General features: G+C 71.9%; 1 protein-coding gene across 1 annotated transcript in view; it reads left to right on the forward strand.

The window, feature by feature from the left end:
• LOC137166243 (SCO-spondin-like) overlaps window positions 1–16,105 on the forward strand; it is a gene marked incomplete at its 5' end in the record, with an annotated part of 47,855 nt that overhangs the window by 16,060 nt on the left and 15,690 nt on the right. The window contains 22 exon segments of the mRNA XM_067567899.1: window positions 2–199; window positions 389–435; window positions 732–902; window positions 1,208–1,360; window positions 2,768–2,913; window positions 3,379–3,473; window positions 3,575–3,631; window positions 4,157–4,323; window positions 5,195–5,274; window positions 5,556–5,725; window positions 6,123–6,169; window positions 6,498–6,698; window positions 6,951–7,121; window positions 9,106–9,303; window positions 9,537–9,630; window positions 9,926–10,149; window positions 10,515–10,664; window positions 11,000–11,166; window positions 12,015–12,175; window positions 12,955–13,175; window positions 14,195–14,362; window positions 15,016–15,225. Of these exon segments, the coding sequence (XP_067424000.1) occupies window positions 2–199; window positions 389–435; window positions 732–902; window positions 1,208–1,360; window positions 2,768–2,913; window positions 3,379–3,473; window positions 3,575–3,631; window positions 4,157–4,323; window positions 5,195–5,274; window positions 5,556–5,725; window positions 6,123–6,169; window positions 6,498–6,698; window positions 6,951–7,121; window positions 9,106–9,303; window positions 9,537–9,630; window positions 9,926–10,149; window positions 10,515–10,664; window positions 11,000–11,166; window positions 12,015–12,175; window positions 12,955–13,175; window positions 14,195–14,362; window positions 15,016–15,225 (3,296 nt within the window).

The following is a 16,105-nucleotide window of genomic DNA, read 5'->3' on the forward strand; positions in this document are numbered from 1 at the left end:
GGGGCGCCTGCCCGCGGCTCTGCCTGGACCAGGGCGCCGGCGTGGAGTGCGCCGCCCGCTGCTACGAGGGCTGCTACTGCCCCGAGGGCCTCTTCCTGCAGCAGGAGCGCTGCGTGCCGCCGAGCCAGTGCCCGTGCTTCCACCGCGGGCAGCTGTACCCGCCCGGCCACACCGCCCCCCTCGACGCCTGCAACAACTGGTACGGAGCCCGCCAGCCCCTGCCCCTCGGGGCAGCCCCTCGCCACGCTGGGCACGAGCCAGGCGCCCGTTCCCGGGTTCCCTGCCGCAGCGAGCCTGCCTGCCACGGGCACCCCGGGCCTGCTGCGGCTGGCTCTGGGGAGTGGGCTCTCCAGGCGTCAGACTGAGCCTCTCCCCGTCTCCTTTGCAGCACCTGCGTGGCCGGGGAGATGGTGTGCGGCACGGAGCCCTGCCCAGGTAACGCTGGCCCTGCCTGCGAGCCCCGGGACCCGGGCGGGACGAGGGGCTGGGGGGGGGCACAGGCTATGGCCAGGAATTCAGGTCCCATCCGGCCCCGTCCTACCTGCCTGCCCAGCCCCAGTGAAACAAGGGTGGGTCTCAGGCCGGTCCCCCACAGACAGGGCCCCTTGCGGGCTGCCCCCAGGACGGGCTGAGGGATGTGTCCCTGGGGAGGGGCTGAGGTGGGGCTGGGATAGGGGTAGGGTGGGGTCCCCGGGGCTTTGCCCGGAGGGCTAACTCTGCCCTCTCCCCAGTACACTGCGGCTGGAGCGGCTGGACCGAGTGGAGTTCCTGCAGCCGCAGCTGCAACGTGGGGACGCGGCGGCGCTACCGGGCCGGCTCCGATCCGCCCGCCGCCTTCGGGGGCCGCGACTGCCGGGGCCCCAGCATGGAGGTCGAGTTCTGCAGCCAGCAGCCCTGCCGGGGTGAGTCACCAGGGGCCCCCGGCCACCCCCGCCCATGGCCGGAAGGGGCTTCCCGCGATGCCCAGGGCCAGGAGGAGAGCGGCCGGGCTGCTTCTCTGCAGCAATCTGGGCACAGCCCTGCCCTGGGGCTCAGGGTCACTGGGGTGGGGACACCAGGGGTCAATGACGCTGTGGAGCCAGGGGGCAATTCTGGGTCTCTGGCCCTGGGGGGGTCTGGGGCAGAGGGATGGCTCCTGGGTCTCTGGCCCGGTAGGGTGGGGGGGTCTCTGGAGCAGGGGGGTCTCCTGGGGTGCGTGTGCCTGCAGCTGTCCCCATCTCCCCAGCAGGCCCCGGGGCGGAGTGGGGCCCCTGGTCGGCGTGCTCCGTGCCCTGCGGGGGCGGCTATCAGAACCGCACACGGGCCAGCGCGGTCCTGCACCGGATCGAGTTCACCACCTGCAACCTCCAGCCCTGCGCCGGTGAGACGCTGTCCCTCTGTCTGTCTGTCTGTCTGTGTGTCCCTCTGTCTGTCTGTCCGCGTGTCTTTCCATTTGTCCGTCTGCGTGTCTCTCCGCCTGGGACGTGGGCTCTGTCGGCTACGGGGCTGCAGCCTGAGTGATGGAGGCCTTTCCTGCCCCGGGGTCAGCATCCTCGAGCCACGCTGGTTCCCCCGCGCCCTCCCCGACGGCCGTATGCCGGGCTGCAGCCAGGGAGCCGGGGCCAGCCCGGGGCCCACCCAGCCCAGCCCCGGCTCCGCCATGGGCCAGGGGGAGGCGGCAGGATCCCAGGACGTGCCAGCCGGTAGCGGGTGGTTTATTGCAGCCTGTCTCCGGTGGTCAGAGATCGGCTGCAGGTTCCATTTCTCCGCCCGGTGGGCGAGGAGTTGGTCTTTCCCGCTCCCGCGTCATCCCCGGCGTTTACTGACGGCGGGTTCACCGGCTCCCGTGTAGCCTCTTCCCCCAGCCGGGCCGGACTCGCCTGAGTCACTTTGTGCTCCCTGCAAGCGCTGTTGCTCCCCTGCTTGCCCCTGGCCAGGCCACTGCCGTACTCAGCCACGCGGGCGTGGGGCCGGAGCCTGGCGCTAGCCTCTCCCCCTCGCCCTCTGCCTCTTGGCCAGGGTTTGGCTGGGTGGCTTTTAAAAAGCTCCGCTCCAGGATTTATCCGGGGGAAGATCTGACCTGTTTGTCACGGAGCCACAGGTCAGGCTGGGCCCCAGCCTTCGGGCAGCCCTGGGAGGAGCCGCTCAGCGCGCCCGACCCCCAGGGTCCCTCTCCCCCGCCCAGGCAGGCCACGCCGCCTCCCCGCCTGCGAGAGGGAGCCTCTGGGCTCCAGCCCCCTGCTTCAGCCACGAACTCTGCCCGGCGAGTGCCCCTGGGCTGGGTCCTGGGGGAGCCTCATCCAGTCCGCCCTTCACTGCTTGACTTGTCCATTGATCTGGGTCGGCCTCGGCTGGTCCAGTCGGCTCAGCTGGCTCCTTCCCCCCCCCCCGCCCCCACCCGTGTCTCAGCCTGCCCTGAGAGCAAGCTTAGTCCTTTTCCCTCCGCTGGGCAGCCGTGCACAGCACAGGGGAAACTGAGGCACGCATAGGCGCCATCAAAAAATACTACAAAGATTCCCCACTTGGTCCTGGGGCTCCATGGGGCTCAGACTAGGGGATCATCACGGTCCCGTCCGGCCTTGGAGCCCGCGGTCCGTCACAGCGCTGCGCCTCTCCCCGGGACACCAGGCTGGGCAGGCAGGGCTGGCTCTGGGTAGAACTGCGGTGGGGGGTCGGTAGGAGCCGCTTCTCGTCAGATGGTGCAGACCCCGGTGCCCGGCACGGGGCCAGGGGCTGGTGTGCTCCTGTCTGCGGTGCTGCTCTACCCCTGCCCGCCCCTTCTCGCCAGGGGAGGTGCCCGGCGTCTGCCCGGAGGGGAAGCTGTGGCAGGAATGTGCCGACGCACCCGCCTCCTGCGCGGAGCTGGGCACGGAGCCCCCGGCCGACAGGCCCTGCCAAGCCGGCTGTTACTGCCCCCCCGGCACCGTGCTGCTGGTGAGTGAGCGAGAGCCCCCCCGCGCCCCGCCCGTTAGTGCCCCTCTGCCCCTTTCATCCCTTCCTGCGGGAAACACGTCGCCCTTCCCGCCACTGCACGTCACCGGCTGGTCTCTGACCAGGTCTGCGCTGATCCAGGCCGGTCTGAATTCTACCCCTGCCCCCCAAGTGCCTGCACCCCCTCCCCCCCCCACTAGGTGAGCTGCACGTCTGACAAACCCACCCTCCACGCCCTTCTCCACGGCATTAATGAAAATATTGACTGGCCCCGGCCCCAGGGCTGAGCCCTGTGGGTCCCCACGGGAGCCGCCCTTCCAGTTCGACGGTGCCCCCCTGAGAGCTGGGCTCCGAGCAGGGTCTTTCGGCCCCCTCGTGCGCCCCCCTTACGGCCGGTTCCCCGGGCCCCGTCCTGCGGGACTCAGCGAAGCCGCACTAACAGCAGCTCCCCTGTGCCCTCGCCTGCAGAACAACCGGTGCGTGGCGGAGTCGGGCTGCCCCTGCGCGGACGCCGGCGTGCTCTACGCCCCGGGAGACGTGGTGCCCAGGGGCTGCGAGAACTGGTCAGTGCGCCCTGCCCCCCCGGGGCTCCCCGTCCCCAACCCTGCCCCCCCTGCTCCGGCCGGGGCCTCGGCTCTAACCAGCCGCTCTGTCCCCCGCCCAGCTCCTGCGTGGCCGGCCGGATCGCCAACTGCTCCCGGGCGGCCTGCGAGGACGGTGAGCGTCAGCGCGCTGCCTGGGTACCGCACGGCTGGGCGCTGAGCCCCCAGAGGCAGGGCCAGGCGCCGCGGTCCGACACGATATCCCACCCCTCCACCCCGCCACCCCCAGCCCAGATACCCCTTGCCCCGTTCCTGCCCTGGGCCCTGCCCTGGCCTGCTGCACCGTGGCTCCGTGGGCCCTGGCTGGCCGACCCCAGTGGTCCGGGTGGCAATGGGGCGGGCGGTCCCCGTCCTGTCAGCTCATGGCACGTTGGCGTCTCACCCGCTGCTCCCGGAGCTCCCGGAGCCGGAGCCAGCTCTTGTCCCATGGCAGGGCCAGGCCCCATTCCCAGCGCTGCTTCCCGAGACCCTCCCGCCAGGCGCTGCGTGGCGCAGACGGAGGCTCCGGCCCCACAGGACGGGGCGTTGCCCCGGGAGGGGCAGCTAAGGCCGCCACGCGGGGCAGGCTGCGGGGCTGGCTCGGCGCGTGCCCGGCGCCGTTTGGCAGCCTCTGAACATCGTCTGGCTTCCCCCCGGGCAGTGAGCGGCGGCTGGTCAGACTGGACGCCCTGGAGCGAGTGCTCGGCCTCCTGCGGGCTGGGGCTGCAGACCCAGTTCCGGTTCTGCACGGCCCCCCCTCCGTCCGGGACCGGACTACCCTGCCTGGGGCCGGAGAGAGAGGAACAGCCATGCCACAGCCAGCCCTGCTCCAGTGAGTGTGCCCCCCCAGCGCCACGAGAGCCCCCCACCACCGCCAGGGCCCCCTGCCCCCACCAGACCCCCCTGCTCTCCCAGCCCCTCAAGAGCCCCCTACCCTGGCCGCCCCACGAGCCCCCCACCCTGCAGCCGGCCCCTGCCCCTGCCCCGGCTGGCCCTGCGGGGGTGTCCCGCTGCCCCAGCTCTCCGTGCTGCAGGCTGGCGCTGGAGGGGCTGGGCATGGCGCTGGGGGGCTCCAAGGGGTGGGTGACCCAGGCCCCTGCCCAGCACTGGGGGTCCCTGGCCGGGGGACGGAGGCGGGGCGAGGGGTCAGGCTTCCCCTGACACACGGGGTGCGGGGTCCCCAGGGTGCCCCCATCCAGCCCTAGGGGCCCTGGCGCCCGCGCCCCCCATGCCAGGGGAGGGGTGGCAGGCCTGACGGCCGTGTCTGCACCCCAGGGAGCGGTGGCTGGGGCGAGTGGAGCCCCTGGACGCGGTGCACCAAGAGCTGCGGGGGGGCCTGCGGAGCCGGGCCCGAGCCTGCGACAGCCCTGCGCCCCGGGGCCACGGCGACTACTGCGAGGGGCCCCCCGCCCAGGTGGAGGCCTGCCACGCGGGGCCGTGCCCAGGTAGGCGGGCGGGCCGGGGGGAGGGCAGCTATCCCTGTGGTGAGGGGCAGCTCTGTGCAGCCCCGCCATGCCCCAGCGTGGTGCTGGGGGGCCCTGGGCTGCAGGGGGGGGTGCTGGGCTGTGGGGGCAGGGCAGGGGCCTGGCGGGGGGCGCTGGGCTGCAGGGAGGGGGGGGGGCATTCCTGCTGACCCCAGGGCTGTGCTGCCGGGGGTGCCCCTCAGCCGCGCCCTCACCCCACACCTCTGCCCCCCTGCCCAGCTCCGGACTGCGCCGCTGTGGAGGGCTCCGTGTACAGCCGCTGCGGCCCCTCCTGCCCCCGCTCCTGCGACGACCTCTCGGTAAGGGAACCGATGCCAGGGGGGGTTTTGGGCGAGCTCCCGTAGGGCCCCTGCTCCAGCCCTGGCCCGTCTCCCCTTTGCCGGGGGTGCGGGTGCCTCTTGGGGCAGTGGGGTCCCTCCATGCCCCCCGCACTGCCCCCCGCGCAGTGACGGGCGTGTTGTCGCCTGCCCCGGCCCAGGGGCTGGGAATCGAACCTGTGTGTGTCCGGCAATGACCGAGGGACACCCCAGCCCCACGCCCGGGGCTCCCCTGCCCCCCGTGACGCCCCCTCTGCCCCCAGCACTGCGTGTGGAGCTGCGAAGCCGGCTGCTACTGTGCCGGCGGGCGGGTGCTGAGTGAGAACGGCTCGGCCTGCGTGGAGCGGCAGGACTGCACCTGCCTGGACCTGCCCAGCGGGCAGCGGTACCAGCCGGGGGAGACCCTCGCCCACCGCGACGGCTGCAACAACTGGTGAGCGGGGCTGTTCTCAAGAGCCGCCCGCTGCCCTCTGACACACAGTCCTGCCCTGCTCTGTGCACTGGGGCAGGTGGCTGGGGGGCAGGGGGTGCTGGGGGCGGGTATCCCTGGTGGGAGGGGGGAACCGGGGTGCAGGGGGGGTATCCCCAGTGGGGCAGAGGTTCTGTCGGGGTGTGGTGCCGCGCCCCAGAGGTGGCTGCATGGCGACGGCGGGTGAGAGCTGCTCCGGGGCAAGGTGCGGACGTGCTGGGCAGGGGGTGTCTCCCGGCCGGGGGGGGGGGGTGGCCGTGCTGGAGGCGCTGGCGTCTGCTCTGACTCCCCGTCAGTCTGCCCCACCCCTTGGTGCCCCCCGCCACGCCCCGGTCTCGCTGCCCCTCCTCTCTCTCTGCAGCACCTGCTCCCGGGGGACGCTGCTCTGCACCAGCCTGCCCTGCCCCGGTGAGTCCCCGGCCGGCGGGGGCAGCCTGCGGGGGGAGGGCCGGGGGCCGGCGCGGGGCGGGGGCTGCTGGGGGATGGAGAGTGGCCCATGGGATGATGGTGCCCCCCAAGGTGTGGTGGGGGTTGCAGAGGGGCCCAAGGGCAGGGGGGGACCCAGGGGACGTGACGGGTGGGGAGGGTCCCAGGCTGGACACTGAGTGGGTGGCAGGTTGGAGGGGACGCGACTCCCGGGCTCTTGTTCCCCCCTCTGTTAAATGCGGGGTCCGGGGGGAGCCGGGCTGCTGTGAGAGCCCCCGTGAGCGGCCCTGCTCTGCGCCCCAATCCGCAGTGGCCGGCGGCTGGTGCGACTGGTCGCCGTGGACCCCCTGCTCCCGGACGTGTGGCAGCGAGGTGGTGACGCGGTACCGCGCCTGCGCCTGCCCCGAGCCTCAGCACGGGGGGGCCAACTGCACCGGGGCGCAGGAACGTCACGGAGACGCCGCCACCCAGGTCCAGCACCGGGAGTGCCCCTCGGCCGCCTTCTGCCCAGGTACGGCCCCAGCCCCGCGCCCGGCTGGCGTCCACCTCTGCCCCCCTGGGTATGGCCCCGCGCCTGGCCAGCACCTTCCCCCTCCTCCCAGGTGCATCCCCAGGCTGCATTCTCCCCGCCCGGCATGGCCCCGGGGCAGCATGCTCCCCCACCCCGTCTCCTGCATCCCACCGGCGGGGCAGGGTCCCCGCGTCGCTCGGGGTCTCTGGCAGGCCCAGCGAGCTGTGCTCACCTCTCCGGCCCGCTTTGCAGTGGACGGCGGCTGGAGCCCCTGGGGGCCGTGGTCAGCCTGTGCCGCCTGCGCCGGGGAGTCGGCACGGAGCCGGGAGTGCAGCAGCCCCCCCGCCCGCTTCGGGGGCCTGCCCTGCCCCGGAGAGAGCCGGCAGAGCCGCGCCTGCCACGACGGAGACGCCGGGTGCGAAGGTGAGCGACCGGCCCGGGCCCCGGCTCTGCCCACGTCCCGCAGAGCCCGCCCCATTGCAACCACCGGGGGGCGCTGCGCTGCGCGGGGCAGTAGGGCCAGCGGGGCCCGGCTGGGGTAAATGGGCCCCTGTGTGACCAGCTCCCCCCACCAACCCCTGCTCCCATCCCGGGGTCACCGGGGGCTGTCCAACACGCACACTAGGGTGTGAGCCCGGCCGGCCCCCGCACGCGCACAGCGGGAACTGGCGCTGGGCTGGCCTGGCACCATGTGGTGTGCCCGGGACCCCGTCCTCATGGGAACGCGCCCACCTCTCGCCGCTTTGGCTGGGCACCTCCCGGGGCGGGGGGGGGGGCCCCCAGAACCTGCAGCTGGTGCCGCCGGGCGCTGACGGGGGCACAGAGGCCGCTCGAGGCAATCTGCCGCCTGGGCAAATCTTTCCTGTGCTCCCCCCGCCCGCCCCGAGCTCCTGCAGCTGGTGGGGGGCTGGCGGGAGAGAGCCCGGCCCGGAGATGCAGGGGATGCCGGGCCCCGCAGGATGGGAACGGTTCGACCTCCCGGCTGGGCTGAGCTAGGCCAGGCCAGGATGAAAGACCCTCCCCCGGCTCGGCCCTAGGCCTGCCAGCAGCTGAGACTCACTCCCTGGTGGGCAGCACGCCCAGCCGCGGCCGCCCTTCCCCGGTGGTTGGCACCAGCTGCCCCCGGCTCCAGAGGGAGCCAGTCCCAGCCTGGCCCCCTGCACCCTTCCAGAGGAGCCCTCTCTGTCGGGTGCAGAGCCACGCGCTGGCAGCCCTTCCAGGGCCTGGGCGTGTGGGAGCTGACGCGGTGGCCAAGGCAGAGGCCGCGGGACCCGCGGGGCAGCGGGTGGCAGGTGCAAGCTGGGTGCCAATGTGGAGCCGGACAGGTCACTGCGCTCACGGTGCCACCGGCAGCCGTCCCGAGCTGTGGCCGTGACACCGCCCGGTGCCAGAGTCCTACAGGGATCGGGCCTGGGACCCCCTCGGGCGCGGCCGGTCCGGACGCTAGTGCTCGGAGTCTGCCCCCCCCCCCCCCCCCGGGTCTGCTCACACCCGCGCCGCGGCCTCTCCACTGGCCCCGCAGGGTCAGCCCCCCTGCTCCGCCTGAGCTCCCCCCACAGGACCCCCTGGATGGGCCCCGGGAAATCCTCCACCCACAAAGGGCTGGACACCCGCCTGCCGTCAGGCACGATGCCAACCAGCGTGGGAGTCGGGGGTTGTTAGTTCTCAGGTCACGGCGCAGAAGGACTTTGCCGGCCGCGTGTCTAGGGGTTACAGCAGCGACCCCCTGGGGAGCCCCATTCTCGGGGCTCCCTCCTGGCCGGGCCCCCATGGGCACTGACCCCCAAGCCACCCCCTGACTCATCTCCCAGACCCTCCCCAGTCCTTTGTCTCCATCCCGGGCTAGGTGGCCTCTCCTCTGGATCTCCACCTGCCCCACCTGGCTGACTGAGGAGGACAAAGGGGTCTGGCCGGGGGACGTGTGGCTGGGGCAGGCCCATCCGCCTTCTGGTGGCCTCCGCAATGATCACACACCCAGGGCCCATCGCCCAAAAACACAGGAAGCATATGGGAGGGGAAACTGAGGCACACATCCTGCACCCAGAGAAACCCCCCAAAATACCTCCACTTTGTCACACACCCATGCTGGGGGCCAGAAATGCTGCCCTGGCAGCCCGGCTGCGGGTGCGCCCTGCTCTGCGGAGACCCAGCTGGCAGCTGTCCCCCACCCGGGCTGCCCAGCCAGCTTCATCGGCCGCCCTCGCCCGTCTGCTGCCCTAGAGTGGCCGGTGATTTCCTCCCGTCTCCCACCCGGCCTCAGAAGCGCTCCCTGCGTGGGCCGGGCACCGTCACTGCCTGCCCCCCACGGTTCGGGGCAGGGTTTGCCCCGGCAGCGGTGGCCGAGCAGGCGAACGGGCCGGGCGCTGCAGGGGGTGCGGGAGGGGTGACCCCAGCTCTCTGCCCGCAGGCTGCGGCGGGGGGCAGGTGTCCTTTGCCTGCGGCAAGCCCTGCCCCCGCTCCTGCGAGGACCTGCAGACGGACACGGCCTGCCTGGACAGCCCCCCGTGCCAGCCCTCCTGCGGCTGCCCCGCCGGCCAGCTGCTCCAGGACGGGGCGTGCGTGAGCCCGGCCCAGTGCCGCTGCAGGCACCCGAACGGCTCGCTGGGTGAGTGCGGGCCGGGGGCTGGAGGGGCCGGTGCCCAGGGGCCGTGCAGCTTCCCGGGGCAGGGAGTGAGCTGGGCGCCGGGGGGCAGCGTTTGTAGGGGGAGCGGTGGGATGGGCGTGGGGAGGGCACGGGGCGGGGGGGGGCCGGGAAGGTGCAGGGGGCTGTGTGGTGGGGGGCGGGGGGCTGCGTGTGTGGTTCTCCAGGAGGGTGAGCGCCCGCCCGTCTCTCCGCAGGGGCTCCGGAGCAGCGACCCCTCTCCGGGGCTGGCCCTGTCCCATGGCAGCACCTGCAGCCCGGGCAGACCGTGCACGGGCCCTGCCAGAACTGGTGAGTTCAGGGCCGGGGGGCAAGGCCGGGGGGCAGGGCTGGGCTGGGCTTCGGTGCCGTGTCGGGGGGCAGGTGCCCCCTGGCCAACCCCATCGCCAGGGCCCCGCTTAGCGCAGGGCGGCTGCGTGACCCAAGGAGGGGGCGGGTTCGCAGAGCTGGAGATCTCTGCCCTGGGGGGCCTGGGGCATTGCCCGAGGGGAGGGGGGCCAGGGCCCAGCCATGCGGGGCTCTCCTCGCTGGCTGCGTGGTGCGGGGGCTGCCCCCCGGGGCGGTAACGCTCTCTCCCCCCCCGCAGCACCTGCACCGATGGCCACCTGCAGTGCCGCGCCGACCCCTCCTGCAGGCTGGATGGCAGCTGGGGGGCCTGGGGGCCATGGTCCTCCTGCCCCCCGGGCTGCCAGGAGGGGGCCCAGTTCCGCTTCCGAGCCTGCGATAACCCGGCCCCCCAGCACGGGGGCCGAGGCTGTGCCGGGGACAGCCAGCAGCAGCGCGCCTGCCAGCGGGAGCCGCCCTGCCCAGGTGAGGAGCAGGGCACGGGGGGCACGGCCGAGCCCTGCCGGGGCGGGGGGGATGCACTGGGGGCGCTGAGCCCCATGCCCCAGCACCGTGCGGGGGGCACGACTGTGGGGCACATCCCAGCTGCTCTCCAGGGCAGCGGGGGTCATGGCACCCACAGCCCCTGACCAAACCGGGTGCCCAATGCGCCGGGTGCTGTACGTGTCTGGGACGTCAGGGCTCTGCCCCAGGAGCTCCGCTCTCGGACCAGGCTCTGCTGGGGGGCAGGGGCGCGCCCCGGGAATGGCCAGGGAGCCATACGGGCAGGGGGGAGCCAGCGCTGGCGTTGGGGGCCGTTGTACCCAGGGTCTGCTCTCTGCCCCCCGCAGAGGAGGCGCCGTGGAGCGACTGGTCCCCGTGGGCCCCGTGCAGCGTCTCCTGTGGCGGGGGGGAGCAGATCCGCACGCGCCGCTGTCGCCAGCCGGACTGCCCGGGGCTGGCCGTGCAGAGCAAGACCTGCCGCACCCAGGTCTGCCTCGGTGAGTGACCCCCCCCCGGGGAACAACTGCCCCTGCGGCCTCCTTCTGGGGAGTAACCGCCCCTGTGCCCTCCTCTGGGAGTAACCGCCCCACCCCTGGGGAGTAACTGCCCCCTGCGTCCTCCGGTAGTGACCCCCCCGCCCTGCCTTGGTGCGTAGGCCCCCCCGGTCACCCCGTTTCCATCTGCTGCGGGTGCAGGGTTGGGGCGGGAGGAGGGCTGGGGCTGGGGCTGGGGCTGGCTCTGCAGCACCCCCTGGCGCAGGGGGAGGACGGCTGTGGGGCAGGCCCGTGGGGCAGCCCCCGGGGCGCTGAGGCCTGTCTGTCGCCCCCCGCAGAGGTGGGCTGCCCGGCGGGGCGGCTGTACCGCGAGTGCCTGCAGGAGGAGGGCTGCCCCTACAGCTGCGCCCACCTCGCCCGCCAGATGGACTGCTTCTCCGAGGGCTGCGAGGAGGGCTGCCACTGCCCGGCCGGCACCTACCAGCACCGCGGAGCCTGCCTGCAGGTCGGCCCACGGCGGGGTCCTCGCTCTGCAGCGGGGCACGGGCAGCGCCGCCCCGCGAACGTCCCGCCAGCCCAGCCACCCCCCGTGCATTGTGGGGGGGGCGTGAGCCAAGCCATGCCCCCGTGCATTGTGGGGTGGCACCGTGAGCCAACCATGCCCCAGTGCATTGTGGGGGGGGGACAAGAGCGAAGCCATGCACCAGTGCATTGTGGGGGTGGAGCCAAGCCACCCCCCATGCACTGTGGGGGGGCTCCGTGAGCCAAACGATGCCCCAGTGCATTGTGGGTGGGGCTGTGAGTGAAGCCAAGCCCCAGTGCATTATGGGGGGTGCATGAGCTAAGCCATGCCCCAGTGCATTGTGGGGGGTGCGTGAGCTAAGCGATGCCCCAGTGCATTGTGGGTGCGGGTGTGTGTGAGCGAAGGCATGCCCCAGTGCATTGTGGGGTACATGTGGGCTGTGCGGGTGGCGTGTGGCCGGGCTCCATGGGGAGGAGTGGGGGGCTGTGCAGAGGGGGCTGCGTGGGGCAGTCACTGTTGCTGGCTGGCGAGGCTGCCCCGGCTGCGTGTGCCCCAGGCCAACGGCCCGTCTAGCCCCGAATCCTGCCGCTTCATCAGGGGAGCCGCAGCCGCTGCCCCCAGCCACAAAGCCCCTCACGGCAAAGCACCCCTGCCCCACGGCTCACGGCCGCCCTGCCCCACGGGGAAAGGCCCTGGCTGGCCACAGCTGCTCTCAGGTGCCCGTCCGGCTGTCAGCCTTCGCTCCCTGTGCCAGGGCAGAGGCCAGCCCCTGCCTTCCCCATGCTGGAGGGGCCCCAGGGCACTGAGCCTGGTTTCTGCCTCCCCTGCAGGAGTGCCCCTGCCCGCTGACCGAGGAGACCCTGGATTTGCTCCGCAACCACTCGGCAAACGCCAGCGCCCTCCCGGCCGTCCTCACCGCCCAGGGCCACCGGCTCTCGCTGGGCCAGGAGGTGCCGCCCCGGGAAACCATCCACTCCGCCTGCAGCTCCTGGTGCGTCTGCCTGCGGAGCGGCCCCAGCCCGGCTGCGGGGCTGGCCACGGGCTCTGGGCTCTGCGGGAGTGTCTGGGCGTTGGCCCCATGGCCGCCCCCCGCCCCCAGCGCTGGTTTGAGAGCCACGCAAGGAAACCCAGCTCCGTTGTTCGCACCGAGCCAGGGGGACGGGGCGGGGGGCTGAGCGGAGCCCCACTCACCTCCCCCTGGGCTGGGAGGTCAGCGGCTCCCTGCAGCACGCCCCACGGCTGGGAGCATGGCCAGCCTGATCCCACGGCGCCGCCTGGACCCCGGCCCTCCCTTACAATCTCCATGGGCCAGCGGGAGCCGGGGATGGGCCCCGGGCGGGTGCCTCCTTCTCCCACGGGACGGCCACATCTGGGGGCTGCGTGGGTGCGGCAGGCCCGGTGCGGGAGCTGCCAGAACCCGGCTGGCTTAGAGGAGAACTTACAGGGGCTACGCCAGGAGCTGCGCCCTCTCCATGCCAGTCTAGCTCCATCTCCCTGGGGTCCGACTGGGGCCGGGAGGTGGCGTCTGAGCCAGTGAAGGTCCAGAGCTCTGCGTCACCCTGCCCCACTGATGCCTGTCCGGACCTGATCCTGAGTCAGGCCCCCTGCCCCGTGCCCTGCTCCGAACCGCCCTCCCTTGGCTTCAGCTCCATGCTGCTCTGCCTGCCTGCCCCTGCGCCCGGCGTGTCCCCCCCCAGGCGGTGCTCAGGGCCTGTGTCTGTGGGATGGTCTCGCCGCCCTTCTCTGACCCTCCCGGCCATCCCCTTGCAGCACCTGCCAGCACGGCCAGCTCACCTGCTCCTTCACCCTCTGCCCGCTGGACGGCGGCTTCACCTCCTGGAGCCCGTGGACGCCCTGCTCCGTGAGCTGCGGGGGGCTGGGGCACATGACCAGGGCACGCGCCTGCACCAGCCCCCCTCCTGCCAATGGGGGGAAGGACTGCGTGGGCCCCCGGGCTGACACCAAGTACTGCCAGACGCCGGACTGCCCAGGTGAGCCGGCGCCCTGGGGCTCTGCAAACCCGACCCCCTCTGTGCCCCGGATTCCCCGCGGGGCGGGCGAGACGGGCCGGGCAGGCCTGCCCTGGTTATCCCTCCGTGCCAGCGCAGTTCGCTCCCTCTCGGCTGACCCCTCGCTGCCTCCGGCTCTGGACGGGCCAGCTCCAGCGAGAGCATCCCGGCCCGGCAGCGTGAGCGGCCCCACCCAGTGCGTGAGTGGCTCTCGGGCCAGGGGAGCCGCAGCACCCGCGGCAGGCCTGCCCCGGAGAGCACAGCGAGCGCCACGCCAGCCCCCCGGCCCTGCCACTGCCCCCTGCCTGCAGACATCTCCCCCCAGGGGTCCGTCCAGCCGGGAGCCGGGCCCCTGCCACCCTTCTCCGCCTGCGCTGGCGAGCTGAGGGGCAGGCGCTGCTGGCTGAGCTCCCCTGGGCCGGCCCGGCCTGGCAGCCGCACGTCGTAATCCTCCTGCCTTTCCTCTGCCCTCCCCAGTGACGACTGGTCCCACGACGGAGCCTGTCCCCAGCATGCCAGGTGAGGGCCCCGGGCTCCCGAGGGAAGGGGGGCAGGGCTGTTACCCACACGGGGTTCGGAGCTGGAGCCTTGCCCGCTGCCCCCTGCTCCCCAAGGGCGGGGAGAACACATGGGGGAGGCGCAGCCCCGGCCGCTGACCGGGCAGAGGGGGGGAAGGGGACACAAGCCGCCTGCCCCTTGCCCGCAGCCTGCGTCTCATCGGTGGTACCCAAGGCCACAGGGCTGGGAGCCAGGACTCCCGGGCTCCATCGCCAGCTCTGGGAGGGCAGCGGGGTCTAGTGGTTAGAGCAGGGGGGTCTGGGATCCAGGACTCCTGGGTTCTACCCCAGCCCTGCCATTGGCTCTCTCGGGTAAGTCCCTGCCCTTCTGTGCCTTAGTTTCCCCCTGTAATGGGGCTGCTCTCCCCGGGGTGGGGTCTGGAAGTGGGGTGAAGCCAGGAGCAAGGAGTTCACCCCTGTTTCCCGCCTTCCCCTGCGCTGCAGGCTCCGAGGAGGCCTTCAGCCTCTGGTCCCCCTGGAGCCCCTGCTCCAAAACCTGCACCGACCCCGCGTTCCCAGCCACCAAAACCCGCACACGGATCTGTGGGGCAGGAGCCAACTGCACGGGGGAGTCGTTCCAGGAGCGGGCGTGTAACCTGCCCCACTGCACAGGTGAGGTGTCCGGCCTGTTGTGGGGGTGGGGGGCGTGGTCCCACCTTTCTCCCTCCATGTGCCTGAGCCCCAGCATAGCATGGGTCACACATGGAGTGAGCTGGCCGGTCTCAGCCGCTGCCCATGGGGCCCCTCTCCTCCCCAGCGGGGCAGGGACCCCCTGGGGTCAGGGCTCTGGGCGGCTCCGGGACCCCGGCTCCGATCTCACCTGAGCGGGTGGCACCTGGTGGCTGTCCCCCTGACAGCTGTTCAGCGCCCTTACGCGACAGGCTTGGCTGCCCCTTCGTGATGCCCAGGCCTGCCAGCCACCGGGGCAGGGGGCCAAGGGGACCAGGCAGCCCTCTCGCCCCGCGGGGAGGCCCCTGCCAGGCCGGGGCGCTGTGCCCCAGCCTGGCTGGATGTGGGGACACCGGCCGTGTCCCGCCTGCTCAGCACGGTGAGGGGAGTCCTGCGAAGGGCCACAAGTGACGGTTGAGGAGCCGGGACGCCGACCAGTGGCCCCAGCTAGCGGGCCGGCGCCAGGACAGCGTGGGATCCCCGGGGCCGGGCAGCTGGGCAGAGAACAGGCTGCCCTGCGCCCCCCCAGCTCGCCCTGCCCCTGCCGCGCTGTGAGGCCCCGGCGGGCAGCGGCTCACCGCCTCTCCCTGCCGCAGACGCGCCCCCGTGCCTGGGCGAGGCCTGCGCCGGCAGGAACTGCACCTGGACCCCGTGGGCGCCGTGGAGCGAATGTTCCCGCAGCTGCGGCGTGGGCCAGCAGCGACGCCTGCGCGCCTACCACCCACCCGGCGAGCGGGGCCTGTGGTGCCAGGGCATCCTGACCGCCAATGTGGAGCGGCGCTTCTGCAACCTGCAGGCCTGCAAAGGTAGGGCCCTGCGCACGGGGGGAGGCTGGCGTCGCTGCCCGGGACCGGCTGCGTGGCCCAGGGCGCAGGCGGCACACCGGCTCCCCAGTCCCCGGCTCACGGGAACGGAGCCCCTTGCTGCCCCGCCTCGGCTGTTAAAGAAGTATGGGTTGGATGAATGGACTATAAAATGGATAGAGAACTGGCTAGAGCATAGGGCTCAACGAGTAGTGATCAATGGCTCCATGTCTAGCTGGCAACCGGTCACAAGCGGAGTTCCCCAGGGGTTGGTCCTGGGGCCGGTTTTGTTCAACATCTTTATTAATGATCTGGAGGATGGGGTAGATTGCACCCTCAGCAAGTTTGCGGACGACACTAAGCTGGGGGAGTGGTAGATACCCTGGAAGGTAGGAATAGGATACAGAGTGACCTAAACAAACTGGAGGATTGGGCCAAAAGAAATCTAATGAGGTTCAACAAGGACAAGTGCAGAGTCCTCCACTTAGGAAGGAAGAATCCCATGCACAGCTATAGACTGGGGACCGACGAGCTGGGCAGCAGCTCTGCAGAAAAGGACCTGGGGGTAACAGTGGATAAAAAGCTGGATATGAGTCAGCAGTGTGCCCTGGTTGTCAAGAAGGCTAATAGCATATTGGGCTGCATTAGGAGGGGCATTGCCAGCAGGTCACGGGAAGTGATTATTCCCCTCTATTCGGCATTGGTGAGGCCGCATTTAGAATACTGTGTCCAGTGTTGGGCCCCCCACTACAAAAAAGATGTGGACAATTTGGAGAGAGTGCAGCGGAGGGCAACCAAAATGATGAGGGGGCTGGAGCACAGGACTTATGAGGAGAGGCTGCGGGAACTGGGCTTGTTTAGTCTGCAAAAGAGAAGAGTGAGG

This window comes from Emydura macquarii, unplaced genomic scaffold, assembly GCF_026122565.2.
Source record: "Emydura macquarii macquarii isolate MOO-44397 ecotype Brisbane River unplaced genomic scaffold, CSIRO-AGI_Emac_v2 contig_2810, whole genome shotgun sequence".
Lineage (NCBI taxonomy): Eukaryota > Metazoa > Chordata > Testudines > Chelidae > Emydura > Emydura macquarii.